Source organism: Micropterus dolomieu, linkage group LG08 (genome assembly GCF_021292245.1).
Source record: "Micropterus dolomieu isolate WLL.071019.BEF.003 ecotype Adirondacks linkage group LG08, ASM2129224v1, whole genome shotgun sequence".
Taxonomy (NCBI): Eukaryota; Metazoa; Chordata; class Actinopteri; order Centrarchiformes; family Centrarchidae; genus Micropterus; species Micropterus dolomieu.
In genome coordinates this window covers 16990249-17005532 of record NC_060157.1, presented here as the reverse complement: position 1 = coordinate 17005532, position 15284 = coordinate 16990249, and the positions used below count along the sequence as shown (strand labels likewise).

Genomic DNA, 15284 nt, shown 5'->3' with positions numbered 1-15284 from the left:
ATAGACTACATTTTCATAATAGGAATATCCTGTGCTGTTTTTGTTCAGCTTCACATTTTAACTCCAGGAATGAGGTTCCAGGGATGTTACTCTCATTTAAAAAAGAAAACTCGTCTCTTAATTATAATCCTCCTCTTCATATTCATTTAACCCTCCCTGGGTGATCAGTATGGGACCGTGCGGAAAGAGAAGTGCTGTAGAAATGTACGAACAGACAACAGAAAATGCTATGAATTTACAGCTGTAATCTGTACACATCTGTAGGTTAAAACGCGAACGGAATGCGATCAGAAAGAACGCGCTGTTTAAGCGCCCTGGCTGCCTTGCGTTTTCGAAGGAGCGCTCTTAGCGCACAAAGTTGAAAAAAATTCAAGTTTGAGGCGATCGGCCGACCAACATAACAAACCCGCACTGCTCTTTTCCCAATTCAACCAAAAAAGGCACTGCTGTGCGCCTCGCGTTTTCGAACCTGCACAATGCTTTCTGTCTGATCTGAGGTCATTGTTCGTGCGTAGAGCTGCGTTGCCGCAAACTCATGCGTGTGATGTATTGCCAGTTATTTATTGCTGTATTTCTTTTTTTGCTTCGGTCTGTTAGTAGGCTGTGTCTTTCTGAAACAACAGTAGAGTCTTCAAACCCCCCTTAATTAGCTGGAGGCTAATATACAAACATTACTTGGGATAAAATATAGCCTAAACAACACATCTTGGTTCAACTACTAAGCCCAGAATATTTTTATTTTAATAATTATCAAAAGATAATAGTCAGCGGGTCAAACAGCTTTACTGGGGCAACCCTGTTGGCCTACAGGCTAATATATTGAAGTTGTTGTTGCCGATCTGTTCGCTGACTGACTCATCTAAATGAATTAGGCCTATCGCTATTAATAGCTCGATTTTTATCTCGTTTGTTTGCACTTTCGTTTTGCTTCTACGGGCTCCACGGTTCCAAATCGTTAAGTTTCGTTTCTGCAAACGGGAAGGCTGTGTGGGGTGTACCTGCTTTAAATGCCCGAGCTCCTATTGCAGTTCCGTATCACGAGATACAGTGACGCCGCCCATGTGGACTCTCCGGGCATAAAAATTAAACAGCAGCTCTCGGGATCCTCTGAGATGCAAATATTCGGTTGCCTGTTGTTGAAATATCCCGTGTTCAAGCGAGCAGCCCGGACGTTTTCTTGTTTGGAGAACTTCGATTACGCCAATCTTTGATCATGGTTAATATGAAATTATCTCTACGCTGCCAGATTGGACTGGACTTCTTTGAGTTCTTGAAGGAGACTGATCGAGCATCCATCACAGACAGAATTGAACTTAGGGACATTTACAATGCTGAGTTCAGGAGCAGGTAGGCCATGACTGTTATGTTTACGGAGATATGAGATCTGTGTGTGTGTGTGCGTGTGACAAGTTATGTTTCCGATGTTTTTGTGTTTATTTTAGGAATGCAGTTACCAAAGATCCAAACTTCGGTTCAGTCCTCTATGCCCTTAAAGTGTGCAACAAAATAACAAGACGAAGAGACAATATACGCTTCAACTCCACGGTATACACTTCCACATAATATTTTAGGCAGCTAAGCCTTCATTATTAAATTGTTATCCCAAGGTAACTGTATGATAGATTATCGGCTAGCTTTTGAAATCTTAAATTATATGTGCAATCTTTGGCTTTCATCATCTGTTTTATCGAAATCAGTGTTATGGTACATGCTATTGATTCACAATTTTTTTTTTTATTATAATAATTATGTGTTTTCTCCTTTTAAAGTCACTTTACTCCAGCAGTAGCATTTTTCTAGCTGTGAAGTAATTGGGTGGCAATACAAAACTCATCTTTGTCTTTTCTGGCTCTGGTTTTGACATAACTTAGTCAAATACAGTATAATATTTCAATGGACTTCACTTCACTATATGTAAAATTATTTGTCGTGAATCAGATGACATAAATAATTAAGCTACTCTAGGCTGGAAATAGCCTGCCTGTCTCTTTATTTAGAACTACCATTTACAAATTTAATCTTGGAGTTTATTTGCTCTAAATTATTGGTTAAAGTCTAATAATAAATATCTGAATATTATAAAAAAAAACTGGGAGGTAGGTGAGGAGCCTGCTTGACTGGTGGTAATGTGCAACAGTGCATATGACCTTACAACCCAGGTCACTGCTACAATGTCATGCACAAATGATCTTTATAAAAAATCTTGGTTCTAAACATGGTGGATCCGTTATTTATATAATAATTATTTATTGTTATGGGGAAAAATTAAAGCATATTTTGTCATATTTGAAGAAATTATCTCTCCATCCCAACAGCGATCAATAAATCACACACTCTGTGTTTGTTGCAGGACTGTAATAAGCAAGTCCAATAGTTTCATTAGATTAGTTGGCCTACCCACCTTCACTGTGCAAGAAAATTGGGGTTTTGGGGGAGTGGTATTGGAGGGGAGGGAGTGGGATTTTATTTTGGTTGGATACCTTTAAAATCTAGCTGTCTCCAGCTTTGCCTACCCTGGCTTTAATGTTTTAAACCCAGTACAGCAATGTGTGAATTCACAAGCAATGGTTTTGACTTGCAAAATCACTGTGTGTGTAAGACAGGGTGGTGTTACTTCCTCAGAAACAAAACTTTAATGTAGTAAGACAAAGCTTGGGGGGGGGCAAAGATAAATCAAAATATATTTTAAAATAATAAACCAAATATCCAAATTTTAAGTTTATCAAATCATGCATCAAAATAAACTACTGTGTTTTGGTATTTCAAAATACAGAAAATACTTTTCCAAGGTACCATGAAATCACTTAGCAAAACTTCTAACTATCAGTCTGTTTAATCTATCCAGTCATCAGCACACTGACTCAGCTGATTAAGTGAACAGTGTTTGAGAGCAACACCTTTTTTCTACCTAATGAGTCATGCAATAAATCTGACAGGGAACCAGTTAACAGATCAAACATTATCCCTGTGATCACCCAGATGAAGGTTAGTTTTAAAGTAAGCAAGAGTTTAATGTTTTGCTAACAGTTGGCTAATGACTCATAATTGTATCCTATTTTAGTTGCTTGGTGTTTGGTAATGAAGCGATACTTTGCATCATGTGAGCTACAGCAAACTCGAGTGGTAGATGGGTTGACAACAAGCTGTTTAATGGCGCTGCAGCAGATTGTTGTTAATGACAATACCTGGTACAAGGTTGTTTATTAGTCATTATACAGCACAAGGCTTCATAACGAAACAAAATTTGTAGTTCCTTCATGCTACACACATAACATGTAATTAAGTGTAGGCCTATATTATATGGTACATATAAAATAAAATAAAACAATATATAGGCTACAGTTATTTATATACAGACACGTATACACCCCAAACATTCCACAGTGCATTTTTTGAATTTGCATCTGGGGTGAACGTAAACAGCAGCAACTAGATGATAATATGAAAGTTTCATCTTCACTCGTCTTACACTTGGGAAACACTTGAGAGTCCATCTTGACTGTTTGAGCATCATCGATGTAAAACACAGAGTCCACTTTGTCTCATCTTGCCGGATTCTTGCCGAATAAGGCACAGTAGTGTGCATTCAGCAAGTTACATACCATGTTGTGGCATTATAAAGTAATGTACAACAACTCTGAAATGCTTACTACATTATTTTTTAAGTGCACAACCAACGAAAACGTAAAATAGGCTGAAAGTAGCAAACTAATGTTAACTGTGAGGGCTGCAACTGAAATAGTTAGCTAGAACATTACGTTAAGTGGGAAAATGATTTTTACAATGGTTTCTCTCCATGACCTTCTTAGGGTCTGGATTAATTTTCTGTTCTGATCTCAACAAGTCTGATAGGCACCAATCAGAGGCAGTGTTTTTAATTTGTCATCACGTAGACTGCTCACAAAGTATTTTACGGTGTTTTTAAACTACAAAATACAAAACATGGGAGTATTTTGATACAAAATATGAAGCAATTTTAATCAACCCTACAAAATCCTATTTTGTGTTTTAAATACGTATTTAAATACATATATCACAAGTAATGCCCATCCCTGCTTGCATTTATATCTATATGCATTTATATATTATATTTATATGCGGATTAGGTACCTGTAAAACAGTTGAGGTTACCATTATATCCGCTACTGCCAATTACATGATCAACATAGAGGACACTCAGCTACTTGATAGTGGAATTTTCAATCTCGAGACAAAGTTGACATGAAGCGACCCTCTGCACAGGTCACCGCTCTTTTTCTGGACCAGTGGCATTCACCCAGACACCATCAGCGCGAGCCTGTCCAGAATGGAGCGGCCAGTCCCGGGACAGTACAGACCTTCACCTCTGGAGATGAAGCAGAGACGGGAGTTCGAGCCCGGAGGAAACTGGCCAGTCTTCTGATGAAGAAACTGAAGACAGACAGGTAACATAGTCCTCCTTTCATATTATCCGTTTCTGTGATTGTGTTTGTTTTTCTTCTGCTTGTCACTGCAAGAGAGCAATTTGTCTGTACGTTGTTTTATTTATTTTGTACACATACAAGGTTTTTCAACTATTTCTTTCAACAATGCAGTCCTCTCAAGGTTTAATCATTTTTGTAGGCAACTGAGAAAACTGGAGTGCTTTTTGCTTAATAGACACTAAACAAAAGTGATTTAAAAAGTCACAATCAACAAAAGGATCCTCTTTGGAGTCCTGGCACACAACTGGCTTGATTTACTCATATGGTGTGGCAAAAACAGACGGGACAGGAAGTAGCGTGGGTAGGGTTGTAAGCATAAACTGCAGAAGCCAGGATGTCTAGCGCACTGACAGCAGTCCACAAAGTAGTGAATTATACAGCCTTATATAATAATTATACAGTCACTGGCCTTGCATTTACTGCAGCCCTCCTTCTCTTCAGTCCATATTATTTCTCCATGCAGCTACAAAACAATATACATGCTTGTACATTTTAATTTGGCTCTGAGATGGAGTGATAAGCTTTTTGTGCACCCACAGGGCTCATTTCATCTCTGACAAACATGGTGTCTGCATCAACTCCGACCATCAGTTTGAGAACGGGAAACTTTGCTTACGTGTGGATGAGTGTGAGGTATTAATGTTCTCTGACGACCATCTGCTGAGTCACATAAACACATTTGCTGGTTGTGGTACAAATGTGAAGCTATGTTTTTCTTTGTGAAACAGTGCGTGGTGAATCTGAAAGTAGAAAACACTGGAGCAAAGCCTGTGTATTTTACCCACTACACCCCACTGCACTGGCTCAGGTACTTCACTCTGAGGGATGAGCGCAAAGTGACCAAGACAAGCCCTATGTGTCTACAACCAGGTAATGCAAATATCATCATCATATTTTCATAGTTTGCTCACCTGGCAGAAAATTTATGGGCCTAATATACCACTATACAATAAAGCATGATTACCTCTTATTTATTCTCAGGTGACAGCTATAACATCCAGGTTCACTTCTGCTGCAGTCTGGTTGGTTTCTATCCAGCTACACTGGCCTTTGAATTCAAACCAGACCTGCAGCCCTCCTCAGCTGCGTTCCACATTGTACGCTTCATTGAGGCTCAGTGTATAACTGCCTTAGGACTGGAGCTGGCACCTATAGCCCCATACAAACCTCGTTCCCTCCCTGCCTGGACCCCTGAAGTTGATTACAAGATTGTGGATGGACAGCGGCCTGAAGGGTATCAACATTCACTCAACACACTGTTAAATATACAGCAAATGTAAATGCTTTGTGTCTCCTAGTGATGTATCCAATCTTTTCCTTTTTGTCTCCTCTTTCCAGCCTGTCAGTGCTGCAGCTAAAAAACGTGGTCGAGCTAAAAACGTATCGAATACCAGCATATATGAACCAGCTCATCAAGTCACTGAAGCAGTTAACTTTCTTCTGTGATACAAGGTAAAGTCAGCCTAACCTCACTGATGGGTTTTCCATGTGATGTTTGTTTTACATGTCACAGTGTAGCCAGTAAAAAAATAATTTATATACAACTAAACTGCAGCAGCAAATACATTTTGAGGGAAATGGTAATGTTGATACTGTTGTTCAATCAGCGTATTTAATTTGCTTTCTACCAAAGTATCTGATCTTGCGAAACTAGTATCCACTCGTTGTGACTACTGCTTCTGTTTAGACACTGGCAGCACTTGGTTAAGGTTAGGCAAAGATCGTGGTCTTGGTTTAATACAGAAAAAGTCAGCAGTGACTTGAATGACCAGACACAACTAGATTGTTAACATTTTACCAAAAACAAGATCTTTTCCCTAACTTTAATCAAAGTGCTTTTGTTGCTTAAACTCAACAATAGACAAGACTCAGGATGCAAAACCTGGCCTCTGGTGTCCTGCGCTTTTTACACTATATCCACCCCAACCACCTACCTGCAGCCTTGGAGTGGTATAGAAATGTAGAACATAACTCACAAAAAAAAGAAGTTGCCTCTGAACATAATGCAGGCAGCGATTAAAAATATTAAACATCCCAGCTTCTGTTCCATGTGACGCCAATATATATACACTGTCATACAATGTGTTTCTTTTCCTTTGGTCTCTTTAGAACGGCCTTGCTGGAAAGTCCCCTGAGCTGGGAGAACTACACCGAGAAGTTTCAGCTGCTGCTTTATCTGGAGGAGCAACAGATGGAGGTGGACATCAAGAGATACAACATCCCCAACAGTGAAAGAAAAGAGGCCGTCATGAATAGAGACACGGTCAACAAGAAACTTCTCATTCTGGAGGTTCATATGTTCATTCATTCCCTCTCTCACTTTTCACGAGCTACATACCCAAATAGCATCTGCAGAGCCTAGACAGTAGGAAAAGAAAATAGACATGCTCATATCATAACTACATGTACCACAATACACCACAGTGCAAAGAGCAGTTGTATTAGACATATAAAGCAAGCATAAGTGTTGATTAGTCACACTGTGGGAGAACGGCGAACGTTGGTAAGAAACCTGGGAAGTTGCTGTTGAGGGCTTCTAATCACAGGGGAGAGATGGAGACAGGTGTGTTGTGTACAGTGACAACCGCACCAAAGAGCATGTGATCTGAAACATTTTCTTTCTGACCTGCATTCATTTTCATCATAGGAAGAATATCTGTGTGTGTAACTGGGCTTGTTAATGAAAGAGTGAGGTAGAGGTTGGCCGGAGTCTCTGTGTGCCATCATGCGGGTAAAAGCGTGATGGCACACAATCCTGTTTTTAATTCATAACCAATCAGAGACTCTCTGTGACTTCTGTGTTTTGATTATGGATCAATAAGAATATCCCAACAACCTATCAAGAGGAGCATGTATTTGGAAAATAAGTGAATGCACAACGGAGCCTCAAAAAGACATCCTGATATGCGTTACTGAATCAGGTCTCTGCATAAACACAATAGTTTGTAGGAAAACAAAAAGACAAACACTGCAACATACTCACCTGCCAGGTACCCGGTGTGTCTGAGAACCGCCCGTCTGTGCTACGAGGGGATGTGCTGCTGGCCTATCCTGCAGGAGAAACAGGGGTGAAGTACCGCGGCTATGTCCACAGTGTGCAGCTGGACAGCGTCAAACTCGGCTTTGGTTCAGCGTAAGATCAAGACATTACATTCATGCAACAGTTAAGAAATATGCATATTGATTTCTTAGACTCATATTTAAGACGTTTGCTCGTATCCGAGATTGACACAGTCTGTGGATTTGTTTGCAGATTGCTGGATCGCTTTGTAGATGGCATGAAGTTTAATGTTGAGTTCACTGTCAACCGCCTGACTCTGCGTGTTCAGCACAGAGCAGCGGAGCTGGCAGCTACCTACAGACTCGGAGAGGTGTTGTTCCCTGCAGCACCTGCCTTCCCCTCTCAGCAAACTGAGCTCCCCAACCTCAGGTTAGGCACGCTAGTATACAGACTCTATTCGCATGTCTTTGTATAATGTGTATATAAGGTATACAATTATGATCACACTAATCAACTTTAACTTGTGACGCTCTCTACCTGTTACTCAGCTCTGATGTCATACATTTGTTCCTTTATCTTCCTGCTGATAGGCTGTTTGACTATAAGCTGGAGAAAAACCCAGAGCAGTATCGGGCTGTTCAACACATTGTGGCTGGCTCATCCAAACCGGCCCCATACCTGGTGTTCGGCCCACCTGGAACAGGTACAGCACGTACCATCATATTACTTCGTCTTTGCTCACAAAGCCGGAAATTCAACGCACTTGACATTATTCTGATGGTTCTTTTGTCTTTTCAGGCAAAACTGTGACTCTGGTGGAGGCCATCAAACAGATCGAAAAGACCCAGGCCTCCTGCCACATCCTGGCCTGCGCTCCATCCAACAGCGCTGCTGATCTGCTCTGCAGTAAGATTCTGGACCACGTGGATGAGCATAAAGTGTTCCGCATGTACGCCAGCAGCCGGGACCCAAATTTTGTCCCCGAACGACTAAAGGTCAGCGCCGGTGCTTTTGATGCATGGTGTTTGTTTTAAATGTGAAGCTTTAGTAACTGGCATTCATTCACACACTCTTTCAGTCGGTCACAGTTAGATTATCTACCCCCTAGTGGACTTTATGATGCATGGCAATGTTTGTAGATGACAGTAAATCAGGACCATTCACTTGCTTACTTGCTGCTGCACTGCTGCACTTCCTTGAGTTGTGTGTTTGATACTGTTGTGTTTTTCTAGCCTCTTAACTGAGGTTTGTGTACACGGACTCTTTGGTACATTCACAGGCATGCTCCAACTTGGTAGGAGAGTGTTACGTTTTTCCCGCTAAAGAGAAGCTGATGGAGTATACGATCATTGTCACCACCCTTTTAACCGCAGGAAGGTAGTTCAGTTTGTCACCAGCATGACACCATTAAAAAAAGTTGCATTTCATTGTCACTTAACACATCATTCACATCCTGTTTATATTCTCTGCCATCCAAAATACCAACAGTCAACTCTACAGTGGACATCTTCATTGCTACCATGTATGTTCTCTCTGATCTCTGCAGGCTCGTCACAGGAAACATCCCTGCGGGTCATTTCACGCACGTGTTTGTGGACGAGGCAGGACACGCGGTGGAGACAGAATGTTTAGTCCCGTTGGCAGGTAAAAGAAAGCAAACAGCTGTGTGTTTTCTGTAATTGTATTGGATTTGTTGTATGTGTTGGCTGACTTTTGTTATCTGCTGAACAAAGGGCTGCTCCAGGCAGAGTCTGGTCAGGTTGTTCTGGCTGGAGACCCCAAGCAGCTCGGACCTATTCTCAGATCCCCTTTTGCGCTGAATTACGGCATGGGTAAGTAAAGACACACTCGCACATACACTGTCCTGTTTATAACACAGCTTGGATAAATAAGGATATGTAGTTCTGCAACACACACAGACTTTAACTTGAAAACATAGTCTTGTTCTACTCGTGCGTGTGTGTTTCATGAGTGTCTTGAGTGAAAAGGCTCTGCTGTCTGCAGGAGTGTCCCTCTTGGAGCGCATGATGAAAGATTTCTCTCTGTACCAGAAACACGAGGGCGTGTTCAACAATCACTATGTCACCAAACTGCTGCACAACTACAGGTGTGGTAGTAGAGATGGTTATAGGTCACTCCTTGATAAAAAAATATGTCTGATTCCATATATTTTATTCATTTCATTCATATTTACATCTATTTTCATTTCTGTTCGTCGCTTCTCAGGTCCCATCCTGCCATTCTGAAGATTCCCAACGAGCTCTTCTATGACGAAGAGCTGTTGGTTAGCGCGGATGAAATTTTACGCAACTCCTACTGTAGATGGGAACACCTCCCAAAGAAGGTAATGATTCTTCTTTTAGCACACGCATACTGTAGGGGTAAACCGGGGCGAAAGTAACACGGGACGAAAGTAACAAGGCGATTTTCTCAGAGCCCTGACTGCATTTGCAGTCCAAGCTGTGACAGCACCTTCAGCATGCAACCCTTGATGGAGCTGCCAAATATCGCATGATTTTGTCATCGTATCCCGCGGCTGTCTTCAGAAAACTGTTTTCGAGCACGGCAGCTAAATTTCTGAAGCGGGACTGTTTTTCGAATTACAAGTTGTGTCTCTCATTTCATGTGTCACAGTAAGGATTAATCTGCAGGTTATTTAGTGCTTTAACACACCCTGAAGTTTGCCCTGTCAGAGTTTTTCAGTATAAAAATAAATTGTGTCAGGAGTCAGGAGTTCCTGTCGGGACGTGTGTGTGTGTTGCAGCATTTATTAAAACATGTTTATGTCATATTATACCAACAGAATATGCCAATAGCGTGGGTCAGAAAGACAGAGGTCTGATTCAGCCAGATCTTTATGAGAAGGCGTTTCTGGACATCTCTATTAGAAACATTAGTCTCAGGTCAGCTGATAATCTCATGACATATGCCCTGCGCTTTGTTCAGATAATGCAGAGGGCAGAGATAATTGGGGAGAAGACTAGACCACAGATCACATTATTAAGTCTTCTCCTTGGACTAGGAAAGGAAGCTGCATGCTTATATTAAGAGAGCGGCTGATATTTATTTTTGGCCTGTCTCCTAAGGAGGTCAGTGTAGTAGGTGCAGATCACTTGTACTGTTCTTACTAAAACAATTTTAAATACATTTCAAAATGTGAAATTTGTATAGGCCTATTCTGTAGCTTTTTAATTTTTATCTTAATTTTAATGTTTATTTTCATTTTTTTCCTATCTTTCTAAATTATGTTTCATTTTTTCACTGTTTCTGAAAGTGCTGCAACATGCAAATATTCCCAGTGCAGGATCAGTAAAGTCTTATTTTATTTTAATTATTTTAATCATGTCAGGTTCATAAACAATGTCCATCTTACCATTCCCCCCTGTTTTAGGTCTGTTATATATTTATAATAAATCCGTAATATAATATGAAATATTCTAAACAATTCAAGTTTGGGCTGTCAGGTTACTTTTGAAACTGAATATTTAAAATGAAAATGTAATTAAAATTTTTTTTTAAAGATAAAGGACAAAAGATGTTTGCAGTTACACATTAACAAGGTCACAGTCATGTTTATTTACTAAATACAATGGTAACACAAAAAATCTACCTTGTATTGTTGTGTTACTTTTGACCCACCTGTGTGTTACTTTTGTCCCAGCTGACGGGGTCAAAAGAAACAATGTGCCACTTATGTTTAAAGTGAAATAATACGGAAGTCGTATTTGTACAAAATACCACATGATATTGATAGACCACACCTGTGAGTTAGTGACCACAGCAAAAATATATCTCTGTCTGAAACATTATCTTTTAAAATCAGGTTTTTCTGAAAAATGGTACTTTTGCCCCTGCTCTCCACTACAGTGCATGTTAAAAACACATCATGTAGAAATTGAAAGCATGAAAAGTGACCCAATACGCCTTAGGACTCAAGAACAAGATCTTCCTTATTCAATAATATATAATGTAGCCATTTTATTCTCATTCTAGAGCTGAAACTGTTAAAGTTAATCAATCTATTAGTTGATCTAATTGATTTCAGTAATTTTTAAAGCAAAATGGCCAAACAATTGCTGGTTCCAGCATCTCCAAAGTGAGTTTTATGTCATTGTAAATTGAATATCTTTGGGTTTCTGACTGTTGGAACTAAAAAGGATTTTGGAGATGACAACCTGGGTTCTGAGAAGTTATTTACAGTACAGCTCTGTCCATCATTGGTGACACTAAATCAGAGATAAAAATATTCTACTTAAGTAAAAGTAAGATTAATTTGATGAACTCTTACTTAAGTACAAGTAAAGTTACTAAAAATCTAGTCAAGTAAAAGTAAAAAGTATCTCATTTAAAATTTACTCACTTAGTTACTTTTTAACCTCCTTATTTATACTGATTTAATATCTTATTTATACATATACTATTTAAATAAATTGCACTCTTTTGCGATTTGATAAGGGAACAAAGCTATATGGCACTTTCAATTTAAGTTTGTTTAACAGATACTTTGCCAAATCAATCATGCAAAAAACGTTAGAGACAGTTTATGTTATGATGAGAAGTTTGAGAATGTTTTCGCTTCATTAGGAAACTGTGGCGGAAAAGATTAGACTCTGGCAGGCCGGACTGGACTGGGAAAATGGGTAACACTGGACTTTATATGAAGTCATATCCCTTTTTACATTCAAACAGGTGATCATTTTAATAGGATATCATAAGCGTTAGTATAATAAATAACTAGTCACCAGAAAGTTGCTAATGCCAACCAACATTGTCATGCACCGATGTCTTTTTGGCTATTTGGAGCAAAGCATCTTGACTTTAAAGCCCCTTCACAGTCCATTGTGGAGACTGATGCACATAAGTGTCCACATTTGATCTTGGATGATTTTCACTGCGCTAGCTTTCTTATGAAATGTCCTTTTTAAAGCAAAAGAAACTATGAAAACTTATTTTTAAACTTCGATGCCATATTACTGTTTAATTATTATATTTTATTTTATATTTTATTTTTTTGACATAGACAAAACAATTATGTGAGAAAATAATTGACAGACTAATCAAAAATCAAAACTGTTCGAACTAATACTGATAAAACTCACTTTCAGGTGCAGTCTTTCCTTTTTAAAACAGGATTCTCATTGAAGGATAATATATTTAAAACACTGATAAATTTAAGATGAATATTAAAAAAATAATAATAATTAGCATTTTCCGACTATGAAATACTTAAATACAGGAAATTCTGATTGATTTCCATTTATCATTGTGAATGGAAAGTAACAGTCTGTTCTACAAAACACAGGAAATAATCACATACTCGCCTGTGCTTCATCACACAAACCTCAGATTATCAAAGAAGAAGAACAGCGCTATACCTGACTTAGTGCATCTGTATATTTATATTATACAATATATGTCACATATCTCTCAGGACTTCCCATTGATCTTCCACGGCGTGACTGGTGTTGATGAACGCGAGGCCAGCAGTCCTTCGTTCTTCAACGTAGCAGAGGTGGAGGTGCTGATGGAGTATGTGAAGAAACTGCTGCAGACACATGGCAAGAAGGGCCTGGCCACCATCTCACCCAGAGACATAGGCATTATCGCCCCCTACAGGAAACAGGTCTGAATTAAATCTGATTCAACACAGAATACAACATAGTTTATTGCTGTTGCAGATTACTTTGGTCCAAGTACAATTCATTATAATTTATGCTGTTTGTTGTTCTGGGTGTCACACAGGTGCAGAAAATCCGTAAGGCCCTGGAAAAGGTTGGGAAAGACTTCAAATTTAAGGACATGAACGCCCTCAAGGTAACTAAATGTTTCACACTGAAGTGATGTGAAACACAGCAGAGGCAGTTTCTTAAGCATATACATACGTGTGTGTGTGTGTGTGTGTGTGTGTGTGTGTGTGTCAGGTCGGTTCGGTGGAGGAGTTCCAAGGTCAGGAGAGGAGAGTGATCATGGTGTCTACAGTTCGAAGCAGCCCCAACTACGCAGAGGTGGACAAACAGTTCAATCTCGGCTTTGTCAAGAATGAGAAGGTACACATCACAAACACATGAATGTACACTGTGTATGCACGCACAAAACATAATCCTGACACTCTCCTTTCTTGTCCAGAGGTTCAACGTGGCTGTGACTCGAGCACAAGCCCTGCTGATTGTGGTGGGAAACCCCAGAGTGCTGAACAAAGATCCTACCTGGGCTCGGTACATGTCAACATGGCTGCTGGGGATGAGCGATACCAAACTTTTTTAATTCGATATGATACCTGAACTTTTTGTCACAATATTAATGATACTGATAACAGATACTGATCATTTGTTAAATTGGTGTATGATTTTTATTTTTTACAGATCACTTAAAGGCAAATCACATGACACATATTTGTAAATGTATTACTTAACTAAATATGATACAATTAAATAGAAGTGCTTGTGATAAGTGTAAAAAAATAGTCCACTATTTACCAAAACACTATGATTAGATAATAATGAAATAAATCAATAATTATAAAATAACTATTAAATAAAATAAATTAAAATACAAACTACATAAAACATCTACACATTTGCATTTTCTTTTTCTTCATCTTCTTTAAACAGTACATAGATATTTTTTCAGAACTTACATGTCACATAGGTTTCCACCGTCGTGTGACACAGGCCATCTAAATATGTAAGGGCTTTTTTTGGCACAAACATATAATCTATTCCAAATGAGTAGCTTGTGAATAAGTATTGATCTGCCTATCCCTACTGGCTACTCCTGGTCAGCTTACATAAACATTTAAATTTCATTTAAAATTTCAGCGATCAGTCCCTGCTAACGTTGTTGTTATTCTCTCCCTCCCTACTCGTCTGCAGGTTCATCCAGTACTGTCAAGATGAAGGAGGCTACACTGGTTTTGTCCAAGCAGAAGAAGACGAGGACGTGGTGATGAGACTCGCTGCCCTCTACATCGACATTGAGGCTCAAGGTGACAAATCTTTATTTTCATTTGTACACCCCTGCCACAAAACGAACATTTTGAATTGATGATAAAATAGTCCACTTTTTGTTCTTCATGCAAATCTTTTCTTGCCAGTTGAAACCGCAGAGAGTGTCGTTCAGCAGCAGCTGGACCCCGAGTGGAGGAACGACTTGTGAGGGAGAAGGACAGCCCAGACATCCAACCTGAGCACTTGTAGCGGTTCATTAAATTCATTTCATAGTTTGTTATATTTCTTTAACAGATTCATAGAAAGGTTTCTGCATTTGTACTCAAATTCTCCGATGTGGCCTTAATAGCACCTTTATATAATTAATAGCACAGCCGGTATTCACAAGACAAAAACAACATTACAAAATATCTCTGTAATGTCCTCAATGTGAGCTAAATGAACTTGACCAAAGAGCACAGAGGACATGGGGCTGATTCATGTTTAGAGAAGATTGTCTTCAGCTACCTCAGTGGACTGCGCTGACACTGCTTTCAGTTTCACTTGAATCTGCTGCAAATGCTCATTTTACCCATCTAAAATGTATTTATATTGTTGTGAGTTTTACAAACCAAAAATGTGAGTCCCAGGTTTGTTATTTAACTGTCAGTTATGTTACTGTCAGTTCGACTTTGCTCAATCATCACTGCTCTTTTAAAATGGCTTTGTTTTATGATTTGCTGATTCATTGAACCAACTGCAGGATCTGTCCATGTGTGAAATGTCCAATCAATTTTTAAATCACATTTATACATTACACTTTATTGATATGAACCAAATTAAAGATTTGTATGGTCTATTTTGAACTGTTTGGTATTTTCTGAATACAACAAA

At 39.2% G+C, this 15284-nt stretch overlaps 1 protein-coding gene across 8 annotated transcripts in view; it reads left to right on the top strand.

Moving 5' to 3' along the window:
- LOC123974964 (putative helicase mov-10-B.2) overlaps positions 1-15256 on the top strand; it is a 29431-nt gene extending 14175 nt beyond the window's left edge. For 7 of the 8 annotated variants that reach the window (XM_046056026.1, XM_046056025.1, XM_046056022.1 and 4 more), the window contains exons 7-28: positions 1443-1545; positions 4243-4424; positions 5003-5096; positions 5192-5333; positions 5445-5697; positions 5802-5915; positions 6573-6753; positions 7454-7596; positions 7717-7893; positions 8055-8167; positions 8263-8459; positions 8744-8841; positions 9011-9108; positions 9198-9296; positions 9469-9571; positions 9691-9808; positions 12896-13087; positions 13207-13278; positions 13386-13511; positions 13591-13679; positions 14337-14449; positions 14558-15256. In XM_046056026.1, coding sequence (XP_045911982.1) covers positions 1443-1545; positions 4243-4424; positions 5003-5096; positions 5192-5333; positions 5445-5697; positions 5802-5915; positions 6573-6753; positions 7454-7596; positions 7717-7893; positions 8055-8167; positions 8263-8459; positions 8744-8841; positions 9011-9108; positions 9198-9296; positions 9469-9571; positions 9691-9808; positions 12896-13087; positions 13207-13278; positions 13386-13511; positions 13591-13679; positions 14337-14449; positions 14558-14619 — 2869 coding nt within the window. In that variant the 3' untranslated portion in view covers positions 14620-15256. Of the gene's footprint in view, positions 1-1003; positions 1348-1442; positions 1546-4242; positions 4425-5002; positions 5097-5191; positions 5334-5444; positions 5698-5801; positions 5916-6572; positions 6754-7453; positions 7597-7716; positions 7894-8054; positions 8168-8262; positions 8460-8743; positions 8842-9010; positions 9109-9197; positions 9297-9468; positions 9572-9690; positions 9809-12895; positions 13088-13206; positions 13279-13385; positions 13512-13590; positions 13680-14336; positions 14450-14557 lie in introns of those variants that run through there. The other variant, XM_046056020.1, reaches the window with a different exon arrangement.
- The last annotated feature ends 28 nt before the right edge of the window (positions 15257-15284 follow it).